This window comes from Tauraco erythrolophus, chromosome Z, assembly GCF_009769465.1.
Source record: "Tauraco erythrolophus isolate bTauEry1 chromosome Z, bTauEry1.pri, whole genome shotgun sequence".
NCBI lineage: Eukaryota > Metazoa > Chordata > Aves > Musophagiformes > Musophagidae > Tauraco > Tauraco erythrolophus.
This window is the reverse complement of record NC_141496.1, coordinates 70,905,796-70,932,184: the sequence shown is the minus strand read 5'-3', so window position 1 is coordinate 70,932,184 and position 26,389 is coordinate 70,905,796. Positions and strand designations below refer to the sequence as shown.

Below are 26,389 nucleotides of genomic sequence, written 5' to 3'. Positions count from 1 at the left end.
TTACCCTCTTGAATGATGGGTCAGTCTTCTCTCGCCTGGCATGTAAACGACTCGGCATCCTCAGTCCTTTGCCTCTGCCCTTTTCTTTTGAGTCTGGGGTATGTTCAGGGCAGCTGGTCCGTGAGTCGCTGATTGCCGTCTCCCCCTGACAGAATTCCCTTTCCCCTAGTTCCTGCTGCACATGCTGACAATCCAAAACATGGTAACAAAGTTTATACAGTTTCTGGCATGTTCCCCCTTCCAGGATGGCAAATTCTTGACTGCCAGTTTGTGAAGGACTCCCTAACTTCAGGGATGGTCATCCTGTTCTCAGACCGTGTGCGTACCTGTCTTCAGGTATGTGCAGACGGTCTACCAAACCCTTCCTTCCTCCCTTCCCCCCTCCCTCCCCCCCCCTCCCTCCTCCTCCCTCCCTTCCTTCCTCCCTTCCTCCCCTCCCTCCTCCCTCCCTCCCTCCCTCCCTCCCTCCCGTGAACTCCTTCGCTGCCGGGTACCCCCCGCCCCCCCGCCCCTCTGGCGCCCGGGACCGTTCCCTCGCGCTCTTCTCCCCGCTCTCCCGCGCGCTCGTTGCCCCAACGCTCTCCGGGGCCGTTACCGCTCTCCGAGCAGCGCTCGCCGGGGCACAGCGCTGCCGGGGCGGCCTCTCCCCCGCGGCAGCACCGCAGCCCGGCGCGGCCCGGGCAGCGAGCAGCGGGCAGCCAGCAGCGGGCAGAGAGCAGCGGGCAGCGGGCAGCGAGCAGCGAGCAGGGAGCAGCGGGCAGCGAGCAGCGGGCAACGAGCAGCGAAGCGCTGCCGCAGAGCGGCCCCGAGCGGGCGCGGCGCTCCCCGCCCGGCTCTCCCGTCCGGCGGCGGGCTCGGCTGGCAGCGGGGCCATGGCGGCGCCGAGCCGGGGCTCCCTGCGGCGCCGGCTGCAGAGCGCGCAGGAGGCGCGGCAGCGCCAAGCCGTGCTGGTGCGGAGGCTGCAGGCGAAGGTGAGGGGCGGCGGCGCCCCCGCGGGGGGAGCTGCCGGGGACGGGCCGGGGTGCCCGGGCCGGCCGCGCCGCGCTGAAAGGGGACGCCGCGGCGGCGATGTCGGAGCCCGAGGGCGCGGCCCCAGCGGGGCCCTCCCCGGGGCTGCGGCGGGCGGGACGGCGCCGAGCCCGGAGCTCGGGGGAAGCCCCGGGAGCCGCCCCGCTCCGCCCGGCCCGCCCAGGCGCGGGGCCGCCGCGCTGCGCTGGCGATGAGCGGCGCTGGGCGGGGGCTGTGCCGGGGGGGAGACTCGGCGAAAAGCTGCTGCGGGCGGAGCCGGGGCTGTGCCGAGCTGCCCTCGCTCCCCCTCATTCTGCGTGTCCGTGCAGGTGCTGCAGTACCGCGCTCGGTGCCGAGAGCTGGAGCAGCAGCTGGAAGCAGGCGCGGTGAGTGGGCAGCCGCTGGCTACAGACGGCGTGCGCAGCGTGCGTTAGCGCGGACAAAACAAAGCTCCCGAAGCAGTGACAGGGGCAAACCGGAGTTTGCTCCCTGGGGGTTCAGAGAAGCGCTGCACGCTTGCCCGTCAGTGTTTTGTGCAGTTGACATTCACAGAGCAGCCAGGAGTGCCGGAAATGCCCGTCCAGAAAACCCTTTCCAGAAGGGTTTTTGCTTTGGGAAAGAGGTTTTTTTAGTGGTGGAGTACCGTTTTGTCCGAGGTCTCAGGAGCAGGCTGTCCTGCCTGTTCCATTATCTGGCCGACTCTGAAAAAGAATTGGTTGAAACGCAGCATTTTGGAAGGCAAGAGTGCTGGCGTTCAACACGGAGAGCTGGCTCTCTGCTTTTCTTTCTACCTCACGGCTGAAGTAAACTTGGCAACGAAGGGTAGGAGAGTGGGAGAGCATTCCCAGGGTTCGAGTCGAAGGGAGCACTGGCAGTCATGAGCTGAGCATACCTCACTGGGAGAGTGCAACCGTGGGAGAGCAAGGAGAGCGACTCCTGTTGAGTAACACCCTTGCCCTCCCTTCCTCTCCATCGTCACGCCACTGCTACATCTGGGAGAAGCCATGAGCTGCTGAGATACCAGACAAGCGGAGGGGAAAGTGTTGGCTGCTAACAGTAGGGAAGGGAACACAAGAATTGGACTAAACCTTTCCTTTCTTCTTCAGGGGTGTCTTCCAGGCGGGTGGGAAGCCACAGAAGACCACAGCCTAGAGAAAGCACTGCTTCAGGTGGAAGAGGAGCAGCAAAGGTACAAGGAAGAAGCGTTGCCTCCTACTTGGTATTCTGGCGCTCATGGAAGCGAGGGAAAACCTGTCAGTGCTACCTAGTGTCCCCAAGGGAAGCGGTTGGACAAGGCGCTGTGGAAGGAGAGAGGTCCACAGTCTGTTGTCTGTGGTGCAGTAATAGTGCTGTGTGCTCTGTTTTGAGCAGGGGATTATTCTGGGTGACCTCCGAAGGTCCCTTTCCAGACAGAATTATTCTGTGGTTCAGCAGGTGAGTGGTTCAGGCCAATGCTAGAGAAAGGCAAGGCATCCAGGGATCAGACAGCATGAAGGGGAGGCAAGACATTAGCTGTGGGCATCGTCAAAGTTGAAGAGGAAGGGGAAACCGCAATCATAGATGGGAATGGAAGGCTTAAAGCAAGGAGAAGCAAATGCGTTTGCCAACACTGAGAGGTCTTAGCTAATCCTAGAAAGTGCTTTTACTGCTGTCAGTTGGACCACAAAGTCAGTGCTGAGGCAGCTGGGAAATCACGGGGTGCTGCTTGTGGCTCACAGTTGTTCAGTGACCTTGCTGTTTCTCCCTTTGCAAGGTGTAAGAATCTGGCAGAAGTGAACGCTCTGCTATGGGAGCACCTCAATAAAGTGAATGAGGTTAACTCCGCCCTTAAAGAAGATGTTGGGAAACTGATGGCAGATTGGATGAAGGCCCGGGAGGAGCTGGAACAGAAGGAGAGTGAATGGCACATGGAGAGTGAGGTAAGCACAGGCTACAGGAATGTCAGATGTGAGGCCAGAGTGGAATGAGAAGGCATTTTATTTCTGGCCTAGAGAACTTGCTGTGTGAAAGTTGTGTCTCTGTTGAGGATGGATGTGTTGGTGTTGAGGAGCAGAAGAGAGGGGTGTGAGATGGGGGAGTGTCAGCAACTTGTGATGATGGAAGATGCCCACCTGCTGTGACTGTACTGCCTCACTCAGCTTCAAACCTTTCCCTTTAATCAGCCAGTTTTAGGCATGTTTCTTTCTAGCCTACCCACTCTTGCTACTGTATTGCCTTGCCAGTCTCACCAGCTCTGTGTTCTCTTGCTTTTCTCTCCTTGATCTCCACCCTCTCATCCCAGCTTTTGCTTTCAGGTGAGCTGTCTCTCTGCTTGCTTCATCTCCCAGCTTTCTGGAGCCATCTTCCCTGCTCCTTATTGCTTATTTGTGCTCTTTCCCTGCCCATTCCTTGTAGGCCCTCAAAGAAGAGCTTTCTGCCAGGCAGGACTCTATCAATTTCCTGCAGCAGCAGCACAGACAGCAGGAAGAGAAGTGCAGGAAGCTGCAGCACAGGCTTGAGCAACTGGAGGAGGAACGCGAGATGTCCAGCAGCCACCGGCAGCACCTCCAGGCTCTGGTAGAAGCCCTCAGAAGGCGAGTGTTTCCTCTTCCTCCTCCTCTTCCTCCTCTTCCTCCTCTTCCTCCTCCTCTTCCTCCTCTTCCTCCTCTTCCTCCTCTTCCTCCTCTTCCTCCTCTTCCTCCTCTTCCTCCTCTTCCTCCTCTTCCTCCTCTTCCTCCTCTTCCTCCTCTTCCTCCTCTTCCTCCTCTTCTCCTCCTCCAATTCTGGGAGTTCAGAGGTGTGGTGGACAAAGAACTCACCTGCCCTACCACGCATATGCCTCTGGCACTTTAGCATCCTCCTGTCACTGCTTTTCATGCTCTACTGTGTATCCTGAGGCTGCCTTGGAGCTTCAGAGCAATGTTGGAAACCAAGACGCCTCCTTCTCGACATGCTGCTTCTCTGAATGCTGTTCTCTGGGTGCCCTTTCCTGTCCACTGCTTCTCCCTGAAGGAAGGCAAAAGCCTGCCTTCCTTTCTCTTTCCCTCTTCAGTTTGCTTGCGAGGGGAAGAGCAAGTTCTTCCTTACTGTGCTCCCCACAACTCTATCCTGGAATGATGAAAATGGGACCTGTGACTCTTAAGGCCTCTTTGTTCTTCTGACTGAGCCTTGTCTCTGCAGTGACTGTGCAAAGCTCAAGACATCCAGGGAAGAGCTACAGCAACGGCTTCAAGTAGCGCAGCAAGAAGCCTTGTGTCTGCGTCAACGTAATGCTGAACTGCAGCTGAAGGAAGATTTGGCCCAGCGGGAGAAGGTGGAGCAGCAACAGGCCATGGAGAGAGCGCGTCGTGACCAGGAGCTCCTGTGAGCATTTGAACTTTCTCTGGGCAGGGGTGGGAGTTTAGGAGGCCCATTGTAAAAGAATGAATTTGGCATGCTCGTTGTTTGTAGCCTTGAAGGGTGAAGGGAGCACGTGGGTAGGTCTGACTGCCTACCGACTTAGAGTGCAGCTGCCTCCTTGGATTTTCTTTCTGACCCTTCAAAAATATCACTCCAGACGTGACCAGAGTAGGTGATGACAGACATAAGCTGAAACTAGAGAGAGTCAGACTGGATTTCAGGAGAACAAAAAAATCAACCCTGAAGGCAGTCACGCAGCAGAAGAGTTTGTGGAGAGGTTGTGCAAATTCCATCCTTGGCAATTGGGAAGAGCCCACTGGGCAGAGCCTTGAGCAACCTGACCTGATCATGGGATAGCTGACCCCACCTGCTTTGAGCTGAAGATTGGGCTAGCGGCCTTCCGGGGTCCCTGCCAGCCTGAATCCTCCTGGGATGCCATGCTTATTGGCTTGGAAATTCATACACATCTCCTCCCCAGACAGATTGTAGGCTCCCTCATCTTTTGGCTGCTGAAGGCAAGAGTAATTGTGGGAATATTCACCTGGATGCAAAAAGTCTGTCTTACCCAAAGAAGAACTGTGGAAAGTCTTGTGTCCAATGTATGAAAAAGGAGAGAGAGACGTAACAGGCAGGAAGCTGTTAAGTTGAGAGTACCTGAACGTTTTGGAAATGTTCTGTGATTTCAGGGAGTTTGTTTTACGTTCTGAGCGACAAATGTATCTCCTCCATCAATGACAAAGAGTGGTGCAGCTCTAGTCAGGGAGTTCCAGCATTCTTTAGGTGTAAAGAGAAAGCTGTTGGAAATGGTTCCACCTGCCGTCTCAGGAACATAGTTTGTACTCCTGGTTTTGGAAACGAGAATGTTTTGACATTAGAAACTTGTCTTTCCCCTTCTCCTAGACTGAAGGACACAGCTGCACTTGAAGGAAAATACGCCTTATTACAGAGCGAGTTGGTAGTGGCGAGAGAGAGACTGGAGGAATCACACCTTCAGAAGGATCTGCTAAAGCAAGAGAGAGATGAGCTTACCATGGCCCTGCAGAAGGTATGGTCACCTTCTTGCTAGGTAGCACTTGTGGGAGAGGGAGTTGTGACAGCAAGACCAGCCCACATGCTGTTTCTGGCAGTAGAAGAGAGGGGCAGCGTTGTTGTTGTTGTTGTTGTAAAATGGTGATCAGACCAGACAGGCTCTTTGGGTTGGTTAAGTCCCCACGTGCTTATTGGAAGTGCTGAACTGGGAGTAGGTCAGAGAGACCAAAGGAGATGTGGAGATGCCACCTGAAGTCAGGGGTTTCCCTGCCTTTGTTATCACGTTGTTCTGTCTCTTCAGGCAGAGCAGTCAGTAGCAGAGTTGAGAGGGGCTCAGAATAAGCTGAGTGCTGACCTAGCTGATCTGCGTGATGCAGCAGCGAACACGACCAGTGTCGGTGAAGTTCTTGCATTGGAGAAAGTGCAACTGAACCAACTTGTGCTACAGGTGAGCAGTGTTGCCAAAGGTCTTGCCAGGTGTTTGTCTCCAGCTGCTTCTTCTTCTCAGAGTTCTTGCCTTGCAACAGGATGCCTGTCTGCATACAGAAATGTTGCTTTTTCTATCCATGCCAAACCTTCTCCCTAGTAAATCTTACTTCTCTGTCTTCTGTGCTTCTGTGATTGTAGCTGGAGCAAGAGTATGAAGTTCTGTCCAGTCAAGTGGCTGAGATGGAGAGAGGCAAGATCTGTGAACAGGAGAAGCTGCGTTTGTATGAAAGAACAAATGAAGAGCTCCGGGCAGAGAAAGCCCACCTGGAGCAGCTGCTGAAGAGCACAGAGGAGCAACAGGAGGGGCTGCGGGTAGAGCTGATGATCCTGGCAGAGGAGAGGGAGGAAACCCAAGAGAAACTCAGTCAGGTGAGGCCAAAAACCTGGTGCTTCTGGGTGGGCTTCTGGCTCTTTGGCTCAGGGAAGCTGTATCTGTTGGATTCTGCCGTGCTTGTGTCAAGGAGACACAAATACTGTGTTCAGTTTTGGGCCTCTCGCTACAAGACGGACATTGAGGTGCTGGAGCGAGTCCAAAGAAGGGCTACAAAGCTGGTGAAGGGTCTGGAGCCCAAGTGTTACGAGGAGCAGCTGAGGGAACTGGGGTTGTTTATCCTGGAGTAAAGTTCAAAAATTCACCAAAAGTGTTGTCAGGCATTGCAAGAGGCTGCCCAGGGAAGTGGTCGGGTCCCCATCCCTGGAGTTATTTACAAGGTAAGCTGAAGGTCTTTTCCAACCTAAATGATTCTCTGGTTCTGTGAATTGCTAGAGCCTCTTTAGGTTTTGAGGAAGAAGCTGAGAATTAGGTGATCACGTAAGACTCCTCACTCTGGACTACCTGATTTCGATCCCCTGGAAAAAGAGCTTGGGAGAATCATGTCAGTGGAGGAGACTGGGGAGTTTGTCGTCATTTAAATGTCAGTTTCATAACGTCCAATCGTGGGTATTATGGGATAACTTGGAGAGAATCTTTTGTTGCTGATGCTCTGTTCTCTGACTCGGACAGTCTGAGTTTTGGAGTAGGTGGTACGTTTGGCAGATACCCAGCAGAGGTGTTACCCTGCAGAAAAAAACTAAAAACTCACGGTTCATCTTCAAGCTTGAATACCAGCAAGGCATATTAGACAACTTCTTTGTGTCAGACAAGTAAACAGTATTGTTGCCATGGACTACTGTACAAACAGAGTCTACCATCTCCTTGGTCACATCAGCCAGACCTCATAAATCACTAAATGACGCTGCGCACCGCAAAGGCTGTTTCCCTGCCGAGCATCAGCTCATTGCATCCAACAGCTTCACACACTGAAGGAGGTTTACACCTTGATCCCTTTTTTTTTTTCCTACAAGAAGAAACCCTGTGTATTTTCACTGTCTTCAGCGAGCAAAGTTGCTTTTGCTCAACCTTGAAAATTTCCAGCAGTGGAATAGATTCTGATAGAATTTCAGTTTGCAAGATGGCAGTTGTGGCAAATGCAGTAATTTTGCACGCCAATGCATCGTCTGGGGTATGTGCGTTTGTCGTGAAGGAGCTGACTGGTCCCAGGCAACCCAAAAGGGCCTTGCACATCATGTTCAGGTTAACAGTGCCAGTGCCTTTTGGCAGCCTGGGGTATTAGTGCAGTGGAGAGCGGCTGCTCTTAAACTTTGAGCCCAGAGTAGAGGAGCTCTTTCTCCTCTGGCTGAGGCAGAAGTAGCAGTGGCTGGCTCTGCCCCAAACGCCAGAGAAAGGACTCCAACCGTGTTTTGTCCCGCTTTCAGGTTTACCACCAGCAAGAGTCAGCCAGCAGTGATCTGGAGCAGTTGGGCCACGAGTTCTCTCGCCAAGGGCAAGCACTGGCCAAGGTGTCCAAAGAGAAGGAATTGCTGGTGCGTGAGAAGGCTGCCCTGGAGGAGCGACTGGCAGCCATGGAGCGAGACAGACGAGGCCTTTCAGAACAGCTGGCAGAGGCCAGGTAAAAGCAGGGAGGACACCCTCAGCAGGACATTATGTCACATCTGTGATTGTGAAGGTGGTAATCGCTACACGAGGATTTATTGCATCCTGTGTGCTTTTCAGATGTTTTCACCTTCCATGGGTGGAAAACAGAAGACTCTAGAGCAAAAAAAACTCAAGTGTTTCATGATTTGAATGTTCTTTTGTGACAGCTAAAGTGAGCAAAGCTCTCCTGAGCCTTGGGCTCATGTTTATGCCCCTTTGTACATTCCTGTGCGAAGCCCAAAGCAAGCCAACTTGGCTCTGAGTTGAGTAATAATGAAAGCACACAGATGTATACTGAAACCTGAAGTTTCTGTCTGGTTTGGGTTTCTTGCTGTATGCATTTGAACATAGACTTTTCCTTCTCAAGTAGTTTGACATGGGATGTTCAGAGTTCAAGGCTATTATGTACAGACGTTGTGAGGAGGACACTGCTGTTTAGGGTGAAGATAGAGGCTCCTGCTGAAAATCTTGAGGGCCTTTTGTTTCTAAGCTAACTCTTGTTACCTATGGTGCAGGACCTGGAGTTGATTCCACCAGCAGCAGGGAAGCCTCTTTTGAATTCTCACCAGTCCCTGGGGTTCTTGCCCGTCATTGATGTCTGGGTCCTGCTGTTTAGAGACAGACGTCACAGAGAACTCGTACAGGGGAGGAACAAGATGCTGTCCTTCTGCTGTATCAGGTTTCTAAGATCAAATGTGAGAAGTTCTGCTTCATGGGGGAAAAAGGGAAAAAAAAGAAAAGTATTGAGATGTTTGCCCTCCTCTCAGGTGTTTTTTAGAAGACTCCTGAACTTGCAGAGCTGTACAAATGATATTTTAGAGATCGTTTGTCATGCGTCTTGACTGTTACGCTTTACCACTCCAGAGCATGTTGTTAGCAAGGCTGGTAAACACCCTTTTGACTCAGTGTGTTTCTTGAGAGCTGCTGCTGCTTCTTCTGAGCTCCAGCTTCTCTTATTTGATCCAGCTGCACTACGTTGGGTCAGTTACTGGGCCATTCTTAAATTATTAAATATGCAGCTCCCTTTATTTTTTCAAGAGAGAAATGATTTTTTTAAAAAAATATCTATTACTTATGAACATAATTTGGCGATAGATAACAAAAAATCAGCATCTATTCTTGCCGGATGTTGTTCTCAAGAGCCTTAGGTCAGGGAGGGAACTGCAGCTCCTGGTTCCAGAATTCTGGGTGTCATACGGAGCAGTTGGTTGAAGCCCAGGGATGTAAGACCTGTCTGTCCTTTCGGATGGTTCTTGTTCAGATGCAATCAGGTTCTGATTTCCTACAAATGCTGCTACAAGCATGAGATTTTACAATATCATCTGCTACATTTCTTTAGTCCCTTTTCAATACAGGGAGTCTGGGAAATGACCTACCTATCCCTATGCTATGAAGAGCATTAAAAAGTCGTGAGTCAGCCAGGACAATGCTCTTCTGTGCCCCTGCAGAGCAATGTGGAAGTGGTGATGAGATCAGGCCTGTGAGCAGAGGCTGGGCTTTCTCTTGCTGGCACCAGCTTTGTGGGCACAGCTACCCGTGTGTCCTAAAGCAGACCAGAGCAAGTTCAGATTTGGCTCTTGAGATCAAACTGGGCTGGGCTGTCCATGTTCTGCCAGGTCGCAAGGAAAGCCTGGGCATTGCCTCAGAGGGGCCTGCGTCGCTATTTTAAAGTGTAGATTTCTGTGTTTTCTGTGTACAAGTTTCCATGCAACCCCTTTTCCGTACTCAGGCATAGGGATCTTGACCGACTTCTTACTGGACTGACTCCCTGTGGGTGTCAGGAGCCGGAAAGTCATTTCTCTGCGTATTCACAACTTGCAGGTCAGTGAAAGAGAGCCTGGAATCCAGCCTGTTGGAGGCTCATCAGCACTGCTCTCAGCTGGAGATCACCAGGAGTCAGCTGGAAATCCAACTTCATGTAGTCACACGGGCCAAGGAGGTGATACAAGGTGGGAGCGTCGTGTGCTTTGTTTCTGGTCATCCCCCTGGCCAGAGAAGATGGTATAAAATCAGTTGTCTGTCCGCAGTGCTTCTGAGGAGTGAAGGAGCTGGACGCAGATCCCTCCTACACTGAAATTCCAATGGCTTAAGGTCAGTAAAGCCAGAACCATTGTTTGTGTAGACTCTGAATCTTGCCATTTGTTGTGCTTGCAGAGGAGGTCAAGTGCCTTCAAGATGAGCTGGAAGCAGAGACATCTGGCATGAAGCAGGAACAGGAAAACACAGCAGGACAGCTCCTGCGGACAGAACAGCAGGATGACGATGCACTCAGCCTTCAGGACACTGATCAGGAAGTTGAAACGAACAAGCTCCTGCAAGACCTGGTAGGAAACAATGTGCTTCTGAGTTCTTCAAGCAAGCTTTGGGGGCTGGCTTTAGAAGAATAGTAGCCTGAGTGTGTGAAATGTCAGCAATCCTCTGTCATAGGCCAAAACTGAGTTTGGAGGACTGAATCCCCATCAGGATGGGGTTTTTATTTGGGGAGGACGGGGAGAGGCGCGGCAGGATTGTTGACCAAAGAAAAAACCTCTTAAAGCCTCCTCTGAAATATTTCAGAGCAGCAAAACAGAGGTGTCTTCTGAGCTGTGTTTTGAGACAGTTGGTGGGAAGCTCTTTTGTGCCCAGATCTCCTGTGCCAAAGCAACCCTGTCCTGCACTGAGAGTCCTCCTTGTGTCCTGGCCAAAGTCCTCTTTATGCAGACTGCCTAGGGACAGCAGTGCCCGCAGCTGTGTCTGCAGGTATTGAAAGGACAGGGCAGTGCTCAGAGATGACAGCATGTCCCTGTAATGTCAGTACTTTACCAAAGTCTACTGAGTACCATATAAGTGGAGCAGTGTTCAGCAAACCGCCTTTAGAATACGGGAGCTTTCTGCAGGAGCTGCTAGCTTCAGCCCTCTGGCAGCCTGGCGTTTTCTCAGCTGCCAACTAGGCGCAAAAGTCGCTATTGAAAGGCAAAGAGGACAGAGCAGAAGAGGAGGGATACCCTCAGCAGCAAGGTGAGACACTTGAGAAATGCCCCACATTTTGCTGTTAGATGGCTAAGAGTTTGTTGGAGATTCAATCACAGATGGATCGGGGATGGACCATGTCTATACTGCCAGTCTCATGAGGAAGCTGTGTCTCCAGGTGGGCAGATAATGACCTAGGAGATCAGCAGCACAGTGCTTTGAGAAAGTGTGAGCCCATCAGTCTCTGAGTCTTGCCACACAAATTTTGCATGGGAAGTTTAAACTCGTCTTGTCTTTATTTCTGTGCAGGTCCTGCGAGAAAAGGAGCATGAGAAGAACGCTTTGATACGGACGCTACGCCAAACTCAGGGAGAGCGAAGAGAAGCCTACCAGCAGCTGGAGCAGCTCAGGCAGGACATGGAAGAGCTGCAACAGGTAGGGTAGAGAATGGACAGGTGAGCCTGACTGGTAGGGTAGGTTGAAGGAACAGGTGGTTGGCAATCGGATGTAAGGTGAGAGAGGCTGAGAGGTCCAGGTAGCACAGTGAAGGGCAGTGGCAAGGAACTAAAGCCGAAGTCCTGGGACTGAGGAGGCAAGGACTAGTGCAGCTTACTTGCCTGGTAAGCTCCAGAGATTCCAAAAGGAAGATGGGAGTGGCTGCATGAGCAGCCTAAAGGGTGGCACAGGAAAGGTCTACAACATGCCGAGAGGCAGGGAGAGGGGGAACAGCCATCGTTCCCTCTCTTTTCCCAGAGAAGAACAAGAGCCATCTGATGAAGGTAGTGAGAGCCACGGTGCAAGCAAACGACAGGAGGTGGTATATCTCCAGTGGCGCAGACCTGTTGAACTCCTTGAGAAAGGATGTTGTAAATACAGCAGGTCTATATGGGGTCAGGAGGAGACTGTGAAAGTTCTCCCAAGCCGCAATGGCGCTGGAGTTGGGGAGGGTGGGTGTCCTGTAAGCCTACCCCACTCTTAGGCTTTCTTCTCAGGGTAGGCACTTACAGGTCCCGTTCCATACAGGATACGAGCCTAGACTTTCGAGCCAGTGCAGCTGCTCTTACAGATCAATACTTTCCCACTTCTTCATTTACAATGACTCCAAAAATCAGCTGTGGACAGAGTCTGATATATACAGTAGAGTTCTGAAATCTTTTTTGAGTGACATGGAAGAGGGAAGCCAACTGAATAGCTTGAATTTTCTATGACAGGCTCCAGCTTCAGCCTCTGACTGCCACTGAAGCAGGAGTTCTGATCCAGTGTGAAAAGCAAACATGCAGAGATGGAATTATTTACTCTTTCTCCCTGTTTTGCAGCACAAACGTGACAGGCTACAAGCAGTGACAGAAGAACCGGGATGGGAGATAAAACTTCTTCAGGAATCACTCACAGCCTCTGAAACCAGAGCAGATAAAATAACATATATGAACCACTCCCTTCAACAAGAACTCCAAAGCACCCTGTCTATCTTAAAAATGAAAAATAAGGAAATGGAAATGCAGTGGCAGAAAATCCAGATGCTCCAGAAAGAGGCAGCACAGGGAAGAATTTTGCAGGAGAGTCTAAGTTGTCTGGAAAATGATCAAGAGCTTGAGTCGCAAGAAAAGCAAATGCAGGAAGCTGAAGAAGTCACAGTAATGCGGTTAAGGGCTGTCCGTGACCAACTGGTGCAGAGCTTAGAAACCTTAAAAGAAAAGGACAGACTCATAGACATGCTAAAGCAACAAACCCGGAGGTACGAGGTAAAAACAAAAGAAGAGTTGAATCTCTTACACCGAGACTTAGAGTGCACTAGGGCAATCCTGAAAGAGAAGGATTTCCTGATTGAATCTCAGAAGGAAGCGATTGAGGCCTTCCAAAAACAAGAACGAGACTCTGAACAGCAGAAGGCAATTGTGCAGCATCTTCAAGTGGCACTAAAGGAACAAGAGCAAGAAATTGTATTCCTTAGAAAGCAATGTGAGGCATGGAAGGAAAAGGAGGAACAACATGAAGCTGAGCAAACAATTCTTCAAGTAACACAACGAACTCTGACAGAAAAAGACCAAAAGATAGAGATTCTGGAGGAGGCTATCTCTAAGCTTCAACAGCAAAAGGAGGAGGCAGCGATGCAGACTAAAGCCATACTGCAAAAACTAGAATATGCTGAATCTTCCCTAGAAGCTAGAGATCAAGAGAGAGTGTCTTTGCAAGAGCAGGTGCAGGACCTTCAAGAGCAGAAGGAGGTAGAAGGCAAGCGGGCCAAGAGTCTAGAGCAGCATCTAGACAAAATGAGCCAAATATTGAAGGAGAACCGTCTGGAGTTCCTCAAGCTGACAGAGCAAACAAATATGCTGCAGCTTCGTGAGGAAAGCGTGAGAATAGCACTAGCATCGTGCCAGCATAAAGTGAATGCACTTGAGGAAGTGGTGAGGAAAAGAGAGGAAGACAACACAACTCTTGTGCAAAAACTGCAGTGCCAGGAAGAAGAACTGGAGACCTTGCAGAATCTCCAGCTTAGGCTACGGGAGAAGACTGAAGAGGTTAGACACCACCGAGATCAAGAGAAGCTCCTGGAAGAAGCCTTGCATCAGAGGGAACAAGAGATCAAGGCTCTAGGCAAGCAACAAGAGGAAGTAAGAGGTCTTTGGAAAGCTCTCTGGCATGTTCAGCAGACTCTGGCAAAGAAGGACGAAGAGACCAAGTACCAGAGAGACAGAGTGAGGTATTTAGAGAAGACTCTGACAGGGAGAGAAGAAGAGCTTAGGAGGCAGAGCGAGCTCCTGAAACAATTATCATCAGCTTTGCAATGGAAAGATGGAGGGGAAACCCTATGGAAACCAATCCAGAAACTCCAAAACTGGGAGGAAGAGGAGGCAGAAAAGAGCAGAGTTCTCCAGGAGAGAGACTGTCTCTTGCAAAGGCAGAAGGAGCTAACCCAACAGCTGGAGGGTGAGCGGAAAGCAAAGGGGGAAGAATTGGAGCGTGTGATTGCTGCTTTGAAGCAGACCAAAAGCGGAGAAGTCAAATGGAAAGAGAAGGCACAAGCACTGACTCTTGCCCTCACCGAGAGTGAAACGGCCAACGAGACTCTGAGGGAAGAAATAGCCACCCTGCAGAGTGTGGTTTCCGGGAGGGACATGGACCGGTTTTGTCATCAGGTAGGCAGTAGGGCTGATCATCAGTCAACTGAAATGTTCCTAAAGGATTCTACTGATGTTTCCCATCAAGAGAGGGGAATATATATTCCCATAAGTACGTGTCCTGCTCAGCCAGAGAAACCATGATTGCAGCCAGCAGACTTGGCTGTATGTGTCACCTGCTAGAATGTTTTCTGTTAAGCCCGGAACTACTGAAAGAACTAGGGAGCTTGCTGTTAAAATGAACTCGAGTCCAGAAGCTGGGGATGAGTAATTGGTTCTCTCCTACCTAGGCAAACTTAGCCAAGGGGCCGCAGTTAGGGCTTGGCATGGAAAGGAAAGGGCACAGTTGACCAAACTAATGTACTAAACTCAGTAGAATTTTGTAATGATGGCTGAACAGCAGCTACGCTGATGGTGCTTAGAGGATGCACTGAGAGATGTACATTTCTGAGGTACAGCTTTTCCAGTGTCTTGAAAGGAATGGCATTTGCACCGTGGCCTGATCAGCTTAAAGGCTTCATTGCGCGTTCAGGATGCACCTGTGCCGCAGACAAAAAGCATGATGGTAAATTTGTGTGGGTTTCTCCAAGGTGATCTGACTCAGGCACTGCTAGTGGGAGAGCTGCAACAGCCTGTGCCGCAAACTTGCCCAGGACTCTGCCAGTACTTGTAGCGTTACGTTAGTGTACAGGCATACAAAAAGTGCTACTGATAAAATACTGTATTTGTGCGTTATGCATTCCTATGTGACTTGAGAAATAGAGTACTGCCAGCCTGATCAGGATGATGACAGGTACTATGATCTGTTGCTGGGAAGCAGAGAAGTGCTAAAGGCAGGAAACATCTAAACAATGGAAGATTTCAGTTGCATCCCTATAGATCAGGTATGCAACAGCATTAGACCAGGTACTGCAGTTGCATCCCTATAGACGGGTATAGTGCTGATATCAAGACTACCTTTGTAGATGCTGTCAGAGATTGCTTCAAGGAGCAGTTCATCGAGAAACTCCGGAGAGGGGAGGTGGCTCTTGACTAGGTTGAGAGCTGTGCACAGGGCTTGGTTGATAATGTGATTTTTTTCATACAGCAGTTCTGTAATAATGATATAAGAGGTAAAGAGAACAGAGAACAAAACCATAGTATTTTATCACTGCAGAAATACATGCTTCAGCCACATCTTGCGTACTGTTTGGTTGTCCAAGGACTGAGAGTGGAACTCTAGATGGGAGAATAGCTAGTGAAGGTCAAAGAGGATGCCCAAAGATGTTAAATAGCTTCCCTAAGAGGAACATGTAAACGTGGAAGTCTTTGTGATGGACAAGAAAGGGCTGAGAGAGAGGGAGCTGGAAGTATTAGAGACCTTTGTAGAACCGTCAAGTGGCTGAATAGGAAATGAACATTTCCAGTCTTTCTCAAAGCCAGGGTGGGGGATGTTGAACAAAACTAGCAGGAAACCTGTCCAGAAGAAACAACTGCATTTCTCCAAGGCGATCTGGAGGAGGGCCCCTAGGAAGAGAGTGTGTTGGTTTGGCCTGTGGACATGGAGAAGAGGAAGGGGCTTGGCATTGTCTGGACAATCCTGAGTCCCATCACTCTCCCCGGCGTGTTGATTCTGGCCCTCCTAACCTTGCTGTGGCACCAGCTCACATAATCTCCTCCCTGTATGCCCAGCAGGCTATTGCAGAAGGGGAGCAGCTCTCACGGCTGTCGGAGAAGAGACTCCTATTGCAGCGGCTGGAACATCTGCAGCAAGCAGTTGCAAGGCTGGAACAGGAGAAGGCTGAGCTGAAGCAACTCAATGCTGAGCTCAGGAGGACTCTTGAGGAGGTAAAACAGGCTTTCCCTGCCTCTGCAAAGCCTCACGCTCCTCTGGAACACAGCACACTTCCACAGACAGCACTTTGGAGTCCTCTGCTTGTTTCCTTCCCTCTCCCCCACGGGCACACACTCTTGAATTCTCTCTCTCTTCTGGCACCCCATTGCCTTCGCAAATGCACATTCACTGCGGTACCACCCTTCTTGCCCCTGCGTCCCCATACACACCCACTTGACACTCTTGTGTCAGAACTGTTTCCTATTGCTCTTCCTCTTCCAGAGTCTACCTCGAGTGCTTTTGTCCTTGACGCTCTCTGGTGCAATTACCAGTCTCTGAGCAGAAACCTCCTTGCCATGATGGCCAGAGGTTCTGTTGCTCCTCGGTTGTGGCAGCTTTCTGTGACCCTTTCTCCTATCCCACGTGCAGGTGGAGCGTGAACGGAGGAGGCTAAAGAGAGATCGTAGTGGTCGGTCGGTGCCAGATGCAGGTGGGTTTTCTCTCTCTGACCAATACAAGGTGCCTGCTTCTAGACAGGTGAGAGCAGAATGTGACTTGGTGGGAGGAGGCTCTGGCCATACGGAGGAATGATGGCAAATGCCAGTGGCGGCAGCGCCCACGGTAGACCTAAGAGCAGTTGAATATAGACCATGGCCCTGGCCAAACTGGAGAGCAGGAAGAAATCCTTGTGTTTCCTTCACAGGAGGAGTCTCAGACGTGCTGCGGTCGTCGATTAGCTGAGTTGCAGGAGCAGGTGAGGAGTAGGAAAGCTCTTATCAAGAGCTGCTGTGGCTGTACTGATGGGCACAACTTTGCATGCTGCTACAGCCCGAGTGGTGTTTGGCTGTCAGGAAGGCAGTACAGCCGGCAGTGGAAATTCCCTGTCAGACACATTTGTTGGCCATGGCCAAACAACATCCTTCACCTAGGGCTGGTCTCTGACTTGCCTACACATCAGGCAGGGTGGGAGAGGGATTGGAGGAAAAATGGAGAAACCTGAAACTCGCCGGAAAAGAGAGAATATTGTAAGGATGTTCCCCTTGAGTAGGAACACGGAGGTGCTCTGCTCAAAGCATGGTCCTCAGCGGGCTAGTTAGGCCACTCCTCGAGGTCTGGGAAACAGTGGAACCGGAACTTGATCTCCTGCGTCCTGGGACATGCTCTTAGCAGCAGTTGGCTGCTTCTCCCATTCATACCTCTGGGTTACCCACCAAAGCGTGGGAGGGTTTTTCAGGCTTCCGAGCCCAGTTTCATAAAGTGCCCTTATTATGGTCACGTCTGTCCCCCTCTTCAGTGGAGGTGGTCCCTAGCCTATGCGTATTGTTTGCTGTCAGGTCCCTTTGACGTCATCCTTTCCATGTGCACTGCTGGCTTCTAGTTCAGCACTGCGCCTTCCCCTCCCGCAGCTGGCTGCCGGAGTTTCACATCTTGTCTGCTCTAGGTGCTTAGCAGATCAGGGTCCCGCTATGTCTCTGCTTTGGCTTTGTCTTGGCAGACCTTGGTGGTGTAAGTCAGCTGTAGCAGGTTCCATAAGCCGTAGAACTCCTTTAGGAATTGCTTCTCTTCTTTGAGTTCACTTGCCAAGAAAGAATATTGTCCTGTTCCTAGCTGGAGGTTGGGGATTGCATTCCCACGTGGAACACAGCCCTTGGCAAAGCACATGTCACTTGGAAAGCAGAGGAAAACCTCTGACCTGAGCTCTTTTCCCCAACACAGCCAAGCACCGAGCGCTGCTCCCAGTGCTGGCATGTGCTCCACGGCAGAGCAGGCTGAGGGCAACAGGCCAGAGCTGCTGTGGCTGCCCTGCACTGCAAACCTAATGGGAGGTGAGAGCAGCTGGGTCTGACCCACCAAAGAGCCCAGCCGGCACAATTCCGTGTTGCCAGGAAGGAATCGAGTTGGAGGAGTTTGAAGGCCTCAGCAGTCCTGTAAGACCCCTTTCCCCCTGAGCTTTGTTCATCAAATTCTTCTCTGCTTGTTTGTGAAATGCTCTCAAGTTAGGGAAAACGAGAGTTTGCTCCCTTTTCAGGGGCTCACTGTCGAGTTTTAAAACTAGGTCATGAGAGGACAGGGGTTTTTTGCTGAGGCAAAAGCATGTGGAACTACGGCCTCAGTAGCCCAAATGTCTCTTTTGCAAAGAAGAGTTGGGCCACTGAACCCTGTAGGAACCTCTGTCTTTAACATACGTGTCCCGGCTCAGTGTTTTACGTGTGAATGGGACGCCAGAAAGAGACTTGGAATTGTCGATAATGTGAGCTCAGTTCCGGGTGACTCTGGGAACCTGTTCCTTCCCATTCCACAAGGACATAGTGTTGGCCAACACCGGAGTTAGAGGGTGTGTCTTCCCTGACAGCTGGTACTGTGGAGCTACGGCTGGTCCTACCAGCGCGGGCTTGTCTGAGCTCTGCCTTTCGCCTCTCTCAGGTGTCCCTTCTGCAGAGGCAGCTTGCCCAAGGACAACAATCCCAGCAGGACTATATTGAGCACTACGCCAAGACCAGCCAGGAGCTGTCAGACCCTCGCCAAGAGCTGTCTCACTCCTGAGCAGCTGTGCTCAGGGAGCCCGAAGCTGCTGTTCTGGAGGCAGAGACCCGGGAGCTGAATCGCCCTCTGAACTCTCTTTCCCTGTAGAGGAACAGCTGCAGTATCACGGGGTTCCTGTCTTGTGTCCTTCCCAGAAATGTGGGATATTTTGCTGTGGGAAATGGGGGTGCCTTTGTTCTGTTTGCATTTTGAAGCATCTCCTAGTGACAGTAGTTGTTTATTTAAAAAAATGTAAAGAAAAGTTGCAGGACTGCACTTTTTCCATAGGAAAAAGCAAGGGGTAGGTAAACAGGTGGCTTAGGAAAGACTATCCTAGTTTTTGACTTGCACTAGTGAGCTGTTAGGAGCTGTTGCCTGATTTAACCCCTTGAGTTCCTAGCTGTTCCCTGTGATGAGAGAGGGAAGGGGAGGGATTCCCAAAGTGAAGGGGTGAAGAGCACATGCCAGGGGTGGAAGGTGGGGCAAGAGAGTGGTTTTATTTCTTCCCTCCCTTCCTCCCTCCCTTCCTCCCTCCCTCCCTCCCTCCCTCCCTTCCTTCCTTCCTTCCTTCCTTCCTTCCTTCCTTCCTTCCTTCCTTCCTTCCTTCCTTCCTTCCTTCCTTCCTTCCTTCCTTCCTTCCTTCCTTCCTTCCTTCCTTCCTTCCTTCCTTCCTTCCTTCCTTCCTTCCTTCCTTCCTTCCTTCCTTCCTTCCTTCCTTCCTTCCTTCCTCCTCCTCCCTCCCTTCCTTCCTTCCTTCCTTCCTTCCTTCCTTCCTTCCTTCCTTCCTTCCTTCCTTCCTTCCTTCCTTCCTTCCTTCCTTCCTTCCTCCCTTCCTTCCTTCCGAGTTTCAGCACAAAAAGCAGAGCACCAGCGGTTGCTCTGCTGAGATGATTTGCTTTTGGCTTTGTTGCTGGGGCAAGCAGCCCGAGCGACAGCTTGGTTGCTCTCCAAAGGGCCTTAGTAGATACCCTTCCCAGCCGGAGGCAAGGGATGGGATGGGAGGGGAGAGGAGGGGAGGGTAGGGGAGGTGGGGGATGGGATGGGATGGGATGGGATGGGATGGGATGGGATGGGGATGGGATGGGATGGGATGGGATGGGATGGGATGGGATGGGATGGGATGGGATGGGATGGGATGGGGAGGATGGGATGGGATGGGGAGAATGTCAAAGCAAGTGGAACAGGCTCTCCCCACAGCTTGGCCTTGCTATCAAGGCCTTTCCAGGCAACCGATGTCGGCAGTGTCAGCGTCTCTCAGGTGTCCTCCAGAGGCCTGAGCCCAATGGCGGGAAGGGTGGGAGGAGGGCGAGGTGGCAGCAAGGCCCTTCCCAGGTGGAGAAGACTGTGAGCTCGAGCCTCTCCACGCCAGCTGCTCGGGCAGTGCAATCCAGGGCGACGGTGCTGTGCGGCGCAGGCTGCCCGTTCTGCACGCCCTGGCCCAGGTGGTCTCCCCCCCCGCAGCTGCCTGTTCTCCGGCACTGTTTCCAGCCGCTTTAACGTTAGCAATTCTAATCTAGGCTGGAGTGTTATTTTTTAGTAGTAGTTATAAATGTTTTACAGTTCGGGGCTTTTTTAATTTTTATAAACAAACTCTATTTTAGCATTTGCTAACGAGCCTTTAGTTTAGAAAAGGAAAGCAACCTGAATGTTATGCAGGGATTGATGTAGTGCAAGTTACTGAAGCTATTGCTGTGAAAGAATATTTTAAAATTCAATTAAAACATTTTCAGATGGATTTGTAGTTTGTCTGATTCTTGGGTATCACAAACATTACTCCATTTAAAATTTTCAATCTTTTTTTAATTATAAAGCCATATCTCCTCAAAGTCTTGCAGGCTTTTAATTTGTATGAATACTGTATGTATTCACATCAAATACTTTATTTAATGTCATTAAAAGGTACTGAGTTACATTTCTATGGTTATCTAACATGAACTATAAAGAAAAAGAAGGGACAGATACACAGAGCTTGAGAACCAATGAAAACCATTCAGTTGCATCCAGTAATGATTTTGGCTTGTACAACTTCCTAAAGAGTCCGTGCAAAGCTCAGAAGATAGCTTCTCCATCGTGCCTTAGAAGAAAGGTCCTCTGTGCTGACTTTTTTCAAAGTACAATGAAATTTGGTTTAGGGTTTTTTAAGGACTAGCGCCTTTAAGGAACAAGAACTTACTTAGACAGCCATGGCTTTAACTCCTGTGAAACAGAAACAAGTTAATCATCAAAAGAAATACAGTGCAGTAAGGGCTGTCTGCGTGTAAAGGAAACATCCAGGACGTTCTAGCACTAAATCAGTTTTAGTCGTCGTATTGAAGTGTGCTGATCAGGATGCACCGGAGGGTGGGTGGTGTAGGGGGGTCAGTGGGTGCAAACTGGTGAAGCGGGGGGGGGGGGGTGGGTGGGAGGGGGGAGAGCAGGGAAAGTGCATGAGCAAAAGAACAGACAGAAAGGGGGGCAAAAGGGACCAGCCATGGGTGAAACTGGGCAGTCAGCCCCCTCCTCCGACAAGCCCTGCTGCTGATCATCACAGGCCGTCCTGTCGTCTTCTGTATTTTTACTGTCTTTTCATACCTGTCTCTTAAAACGTCTTGTCTGTCTCTCCGTGTAATCTCACTCTCTACCCCATGTCCATGTGTACTGCAAGGACTAAGTGCCAGCTGCTGGTGAGATCTGTGTCTGAGAGTGAAAACTGGTGCCAGTACAGGGGTCAGACCAGGGGTGTGGGTGCCCCTGGGCTGTGGTGTCAGCTATGGAGTGAGTGGGCTCCCAGTGCCGCTGCTGGAGCAAGTGGGTGTCTTTGATCTCCAGCCACCGCAGCAGGAACAGTCTGTGTCCTCAAAACCAGCTGCTGAGGGGACTGCATGAGTGAGGGGCTCCACACGTCAGTGGGAGCGGGACCACGGGTCACAGCCCTTGTGCCTGGTGCCAGCTGCTGAGGGGAGTGAGAGGCTGTGGTGTGCGTGGGTATTCACCAGCAAACTTCATGCTGGACCGGCTGGGAGCAAGGAGGGCTCTGGTTGCCAATATATGTAAGTATCGTCTCTGTACTCTCGTTGGGACGGATCTCAAAATGACAGACATTCTGTTCCATGTCAAGACAGATGTCTTGGGCTTGGATGGTGTTACCGTCACAAATGAATCCTTGTTGTTCTCGCACAATGCATGAATTGACATAAATTGTTTGCCATTTATTTCTGTTTTTCCGGGCCCATACTCTATGCTCTAGAGGACAGAGTATAGTTCTGTTGTGACTCAATCCTAACGCAATGATTGGGCGTATCATGAATACTGAAGCATTGTATATAGTTAGCACAAAAGCTGTGACTGTGCTGGTGGTGGAGTCATAAGTGAAATGTACTAAGTACCACCAGGACTAAAATTTTCTTTCCAAGTCAATTGTATTGTCCCAAATCACTTTCCTAATTTCAGTGGCTAAGGTGCCTTCTTCACCTTCCCTTATAATTGAGGCGGTTATGGATTGCATCCATAGTTGAGCTTGGATACAGCTAAGAGCCAAGGAAATGTTATTTTGGGCTGTGCCAATTGCATCTACGATCAAGTTGTGCAAAGATTTTTTGGGTTGTTTATGATGGGTGGTTTGGTACCATTTATTTTGAATACTCCCCAGTATTTCGTGTAGTTTTTGTTGTACGTGGTCCTATAAGGATCTTGTATAGAGGTCAAATTTAACTAACAATCTCATTTTTGGTTCTCACATAATACAATAGGACTTTGGTATCACCCCATGCTGCTTGAGTATCGAATGAAAGCTTGAGACCATGGCCATTCTGGGTTGTTCTGGTTGTAAATGGAGGGTAAAATGTAGAATAATATCTAAAACTAATATTAATATGCCCTGTATACAGTCAGGGTTTGTGTTGGCGTATCCAAGTGTCCATGTGCAGTTCATCTTAGATTCCTGAAAGAGAAAAAAAAAAAAGAACCACGCTCGGTTGCTAATGCAACCGGCAAATGTTAGTTAAAATGAGGGTATTATCCACTGAGTACTGATTCGGTGTATTTTCCCTGACCATTTACGAGCAGTGGGTTTCTGAGCAATGCCAGCAGGTGGTGGTGTGCCTTTCTGGCTACCTGCTTCACTGCATGGACCAGGAACAACAGGCCTTGGTGACAATGGGAACTGTGTTCACTGAACCCCCATTCTACACAGATAGGATCCATCAGGTGGATGAGACCGAGTTGTTGAAATAATCTCTGTCCTTTTATCAGGACCTCTAATGCATCTCCATGCTGGTTGGTCCAGTCCCATGATCTGCCTTTTTTGAGCAAATCATACAAGGGATGAGCAACGATGGAAAAACTAGAGGGGTGTTTACGCCAGTAACTTAGAGTTCCCAGGGTTTGCTGCAGCTCCTTTTTGTTGGAAGGATTTTGTCCATGCTCTATTTTTTCCAGAGTGCCTGGAGGGACAGAAGTAGCCCCTTTAATCCACCAGACTCTTAGAAATTTAGCTCCTTGAATTCGAGTCACTAATTCTGCGATGTTTGGTACGGCTGCTGCTAGAGGCGCAGTGTTGGCATTTAATTGCCTGTAACCGATGGTGAGCCTCCACTGTCCGTTTGGCTTTTCAAGTGGCCAGACAGGAGAGTTGTAGGGGGAGTGAGTATGAGTAATAATAGCTCGCTCCTCTTTCACCACCCCGTCAATTCCTGCCTGTGCTGCAGCTGGCAGAGGATTTTGTTTTGTATTTGTGGCTCGGGATGGGGGCAGAGGAATAGACACTTTTTAGTTTTTTAGGAATAGTAGTATTATTATTATTCCTACAAATTATATTTTTAGGAATAGACAGTTTCAGTTTTACAAAATCAGAATCAACCCAGAACCACTCTTCATTGCTCAGCCCTGCAAAACTCCTTAAGGAACCGTCAGGCAATTTCCATGACCTGCCAAACAGCAAATCAAAGCCTAACGTGTCAGTACAGGCAGCACTGACTGGCGCTTCAGCACGGGTTAGTTTTTTCTCTCCTGGAAGCCACAGAGCTGTTTCTGCTGTTGGACATTCTTTTACAACTCCTTCAATTTCAACAACCTTCACTTTGTGGCGACTGGGTTTTATGCTTAGATCCTCAGCAGCTTTTTCAGTCACTACGGATGTTTTTAAACTATCAGGAAGAACACAAATTAGAGGTGTTAATTGTGCTCAATCAATGGGAGCCAACATGGAGGATTTTCTTGTCGAGTCTCTCACGCATTGCTTGTGTGCATGCCACCTTTGGCACTGAGGAAGCCAAATTGGAGAGCCCCATATTGGTAATTCTCAGCTGATCACCTTTTTCCTGAGGATCTATACCACCTGCCCAGTGTGCCACTCATGCAGTAAAAGAACAATAATCATTTCCAGGTATAGGAGTTAAAAACACGCCAAGACCCCAGTATCCTCCTGTCTTGTCCTCACTTAGTAAAATCTGATCTCTCCCTGTAAGGGAGATTCACCACACGTGTTCCATTTCTGACTCCTCTGGGTGTCTGGAGTATTTTTGTTTTAATTTTGCCAATTCAGCAGGGACCAGGGGACTGTTTGCACAGTAGCGTGAATTTCTTCATTGTTATCAACAGCAGCTTTGGTCTTAATTAATGGTCTTAAAGGAAGTGGCTGAGAGTTGGGATTGGGGGTCCCCATGATTTCACTGTCATCACTGTCACTCCAAATGTCCCTGTCCCAAGTCTCAGCATCCGTGTACTGAACTGATTTACAGATTTGTTCGACCGAAACAGAGGATTGTTTTTCCAGCAACTCTCTCTCTCTGCGCTGTGCTGCAGCGAGCAGTTTTAAGGTGGTCCACTTCTGATTTAAGGTGATCCACCTCACATTTAAGATGATCATTTTTAGTTACCAGCTTATCATTTTCAGTCATAAGTTTATCATTTTTAATCAAAATGTTATCATTTTGGTTTTCCAGTTTTTCTTTTGTCTCCCTCTCAAAAGCCAATGATGATTTCAATGTCTCATTTTCTGATTTTAAAGCAGTGTATTCTACATCTGCAATTTGTTTGTAGGGGTAGAAAAATCTTCAGCTTCTTGCTGTACACAAGACAAACAGGCTCCAAGCACTGCACAAACATCTCCTTTACCCTCTTTAAATTGCTGCTCAGTCTGACATTTTTCAATGCCTTCTACTGCTTTCTTTTCATCCTTCCAATACTTTTGAGCCCATTCCTTTCCAGCCGGGGAAGGAGCACATTTATGTTTTTGTAGCAGTTTATCCATGGCTCTCCTGTCCGTGACGCCAATTTTACTGTCACCTTAAGAGGTCAAAATGACCGATCTGTCAGTGTAAATAACTTTGGCAAGTACACCAGTTTCGGTAGTACTATAGCCCAACCTCCTTATAATAATAAGGGCAAAAGTCTCCAGAACTTTTGTATATATAATTTTATTCGTGACAGGATATAGATTCGTAGATAGCCGGTGATAGTGACCGACTACAAGAACAACTTTAATTAAAATACTGCAGTGATAATATGAAACTATTACTGATCAGTGATAATACCAAATAGCTAGTAAGATATTAGTAACTAAGTGCACATAACACAGAGTTCTTACCAATAGGCGTCCCTATGGTAGGGAGAAGAGAGGTCCAGCCTGTCGACTGGTCCCGCATGTTTCGATGGGGGTCTTCTCCCTATCATCCCCTTTGTCTTTTGCCATTTTATACCTTTTTGTTTCTTTTAGGTGGACCTCGAATGACTCTAGTCATACATAACTTTATTAGGATTGGTGTGAATTTTTCTCATGGGGGGTGGTCACAGCTTGGAGGCGGGTGGAGGTGTGATTTAGTAGCTAAAGGACACAATTTCACCATCACTGCTGAGGCAGCAGTTGTGATTCATGTTCCTTGTGGCAGTTATATGGTTATCTTCACCAGGCGCCCCTTATCCCTGATAACAGGGATGAGCTGTGATACTCCGTACCACTCTACTCCCCATTTCAGGGGTATTACGTAGGCCTTGCTTGTTCTTCCATATCCCTGATAACAGAGATGTAGCTGAACTTTGGGGGACAATGTTCGCCCATTCCCCTCCATTTTCAGTTATTTTCCCACACTCCACCAAGGTTCAGCTCCCACAGGCTCTGGCTGGTGCTCAGCGCTGTGGTCAGGTCCCCACAGCAGACACTGGTGAGCTGGGACCACCGCAACCTGCAAGCACAGCAAATCAGGAATACAACAGGTCCTGTCACAGCTGCGATGACCGATGCACACCGGTGCACTGGCAGAGGCACGCACCTCACCAGGCCATCGCCCGAAAGCGATGGTCACAAGTCCCACCTGTACCCACAATGCACACATCCCATGGCCAGCAAGGGGCCGGAGCTGGAGGCTGTTGCACCGATGCACACAGGACAGGGAACAAACAAGAGGAACTGGAGGTCTGTGTGCAGCCACAGGGCTTTAGTAGCTCATTGGGATCACAGAGTTGTGCCAGGATAACTCGTATGACCCTGGTGCTGCAACGAGTGGATACAGGCTCTTTTGGGAGGACATGCTGGGAAAGCAAGATGGTGAGCTTGCCCTTTTTGTGATAAAGTAGCAGATCACAGCCCTGACCTTCAGGAGAGCTGACCCTGGCCTGTTCAGAGATCTGCACAGAAGAATCCCATGAGAGACTGTCCTCCAGAGAAGAGGAGTCAAGGAGAGGTGGTTGACAATCAAAGATTACCTCCTCCAAGCTCAACAACCAGTCATCAAACATGAAAAGGAAGCATACAGGAGGTGGAAGCACAGGAAGGTGGCTTGGGAAGAACGCAGAGATGTTGTTCAAGTGTGCAGGGATCAGGTTAGGAAAGACAAAGCCCAATGGGAGTTGAATCTGGTGAGGGACATGAAGGGCAACAAGAAAGATTTCTATAGGTACATCTGCAGCAGAATGAGCAACTCAGAAGATGTGGGCCTGCAGCTGAATGGAAGTAGGGACCTGGTCACAAAGGACATGCAGAAGTCCAAAGTACTGATTGCCTTCTTCACCTCGATCTTCACTGGTAAGACTTGCCTTCAGCAATTCCAAGTCCCTGAGACCAATGGGAGAGTCCAGGGCAAGGCAGACTTATCCCTGGTGCAGAGAGTCAGGCTGAGGAATGTTTAA

The 26,389-nt window shown here is 49.8% G+C and overlaps 1 protein-coding gene and 1 pseudogene across 1 annotated transcript; one reads left to right on the top strand and one right to left on the bottom strand.

Moving 5' to 3' along the window:
• The window catches only part of LOC104380307 (eukaryotic translation initiation factor 2D-like), a 777,252-nt pseudogene that overhangs the window by 560,003 nt on the left and 190,860 nt on the right, over positions 1–26,389 (bottom strand).
• LOC147526454 (uncharacterized) lies at positions 873–26,389 on the top strand. Its single transcript, XM_086629159.1, is given in 20 exon segments — positions 873–971; positions 1,338–1,394; positions 2,115–2,197; positions 2,762–2,927; positions 3,403–3,581; positions 4,168–4,350; positions 5,287–5,431; positions 5,717–5,863; positions 6,043–6,273; positions 7,660–7,853; positions 9,701–9,828; positions 10,034–10,203; positions 11,138–11,263; positions 12,145–14,038; positions 15,623–15,777; positions 16,193–16,300; positions 16,467–16,517; positions 18,188–18,390; positions 25,703–25,808; positions 25,925–26,389. Coding segments are annotated over 20 exon segments (4,890 nt in total).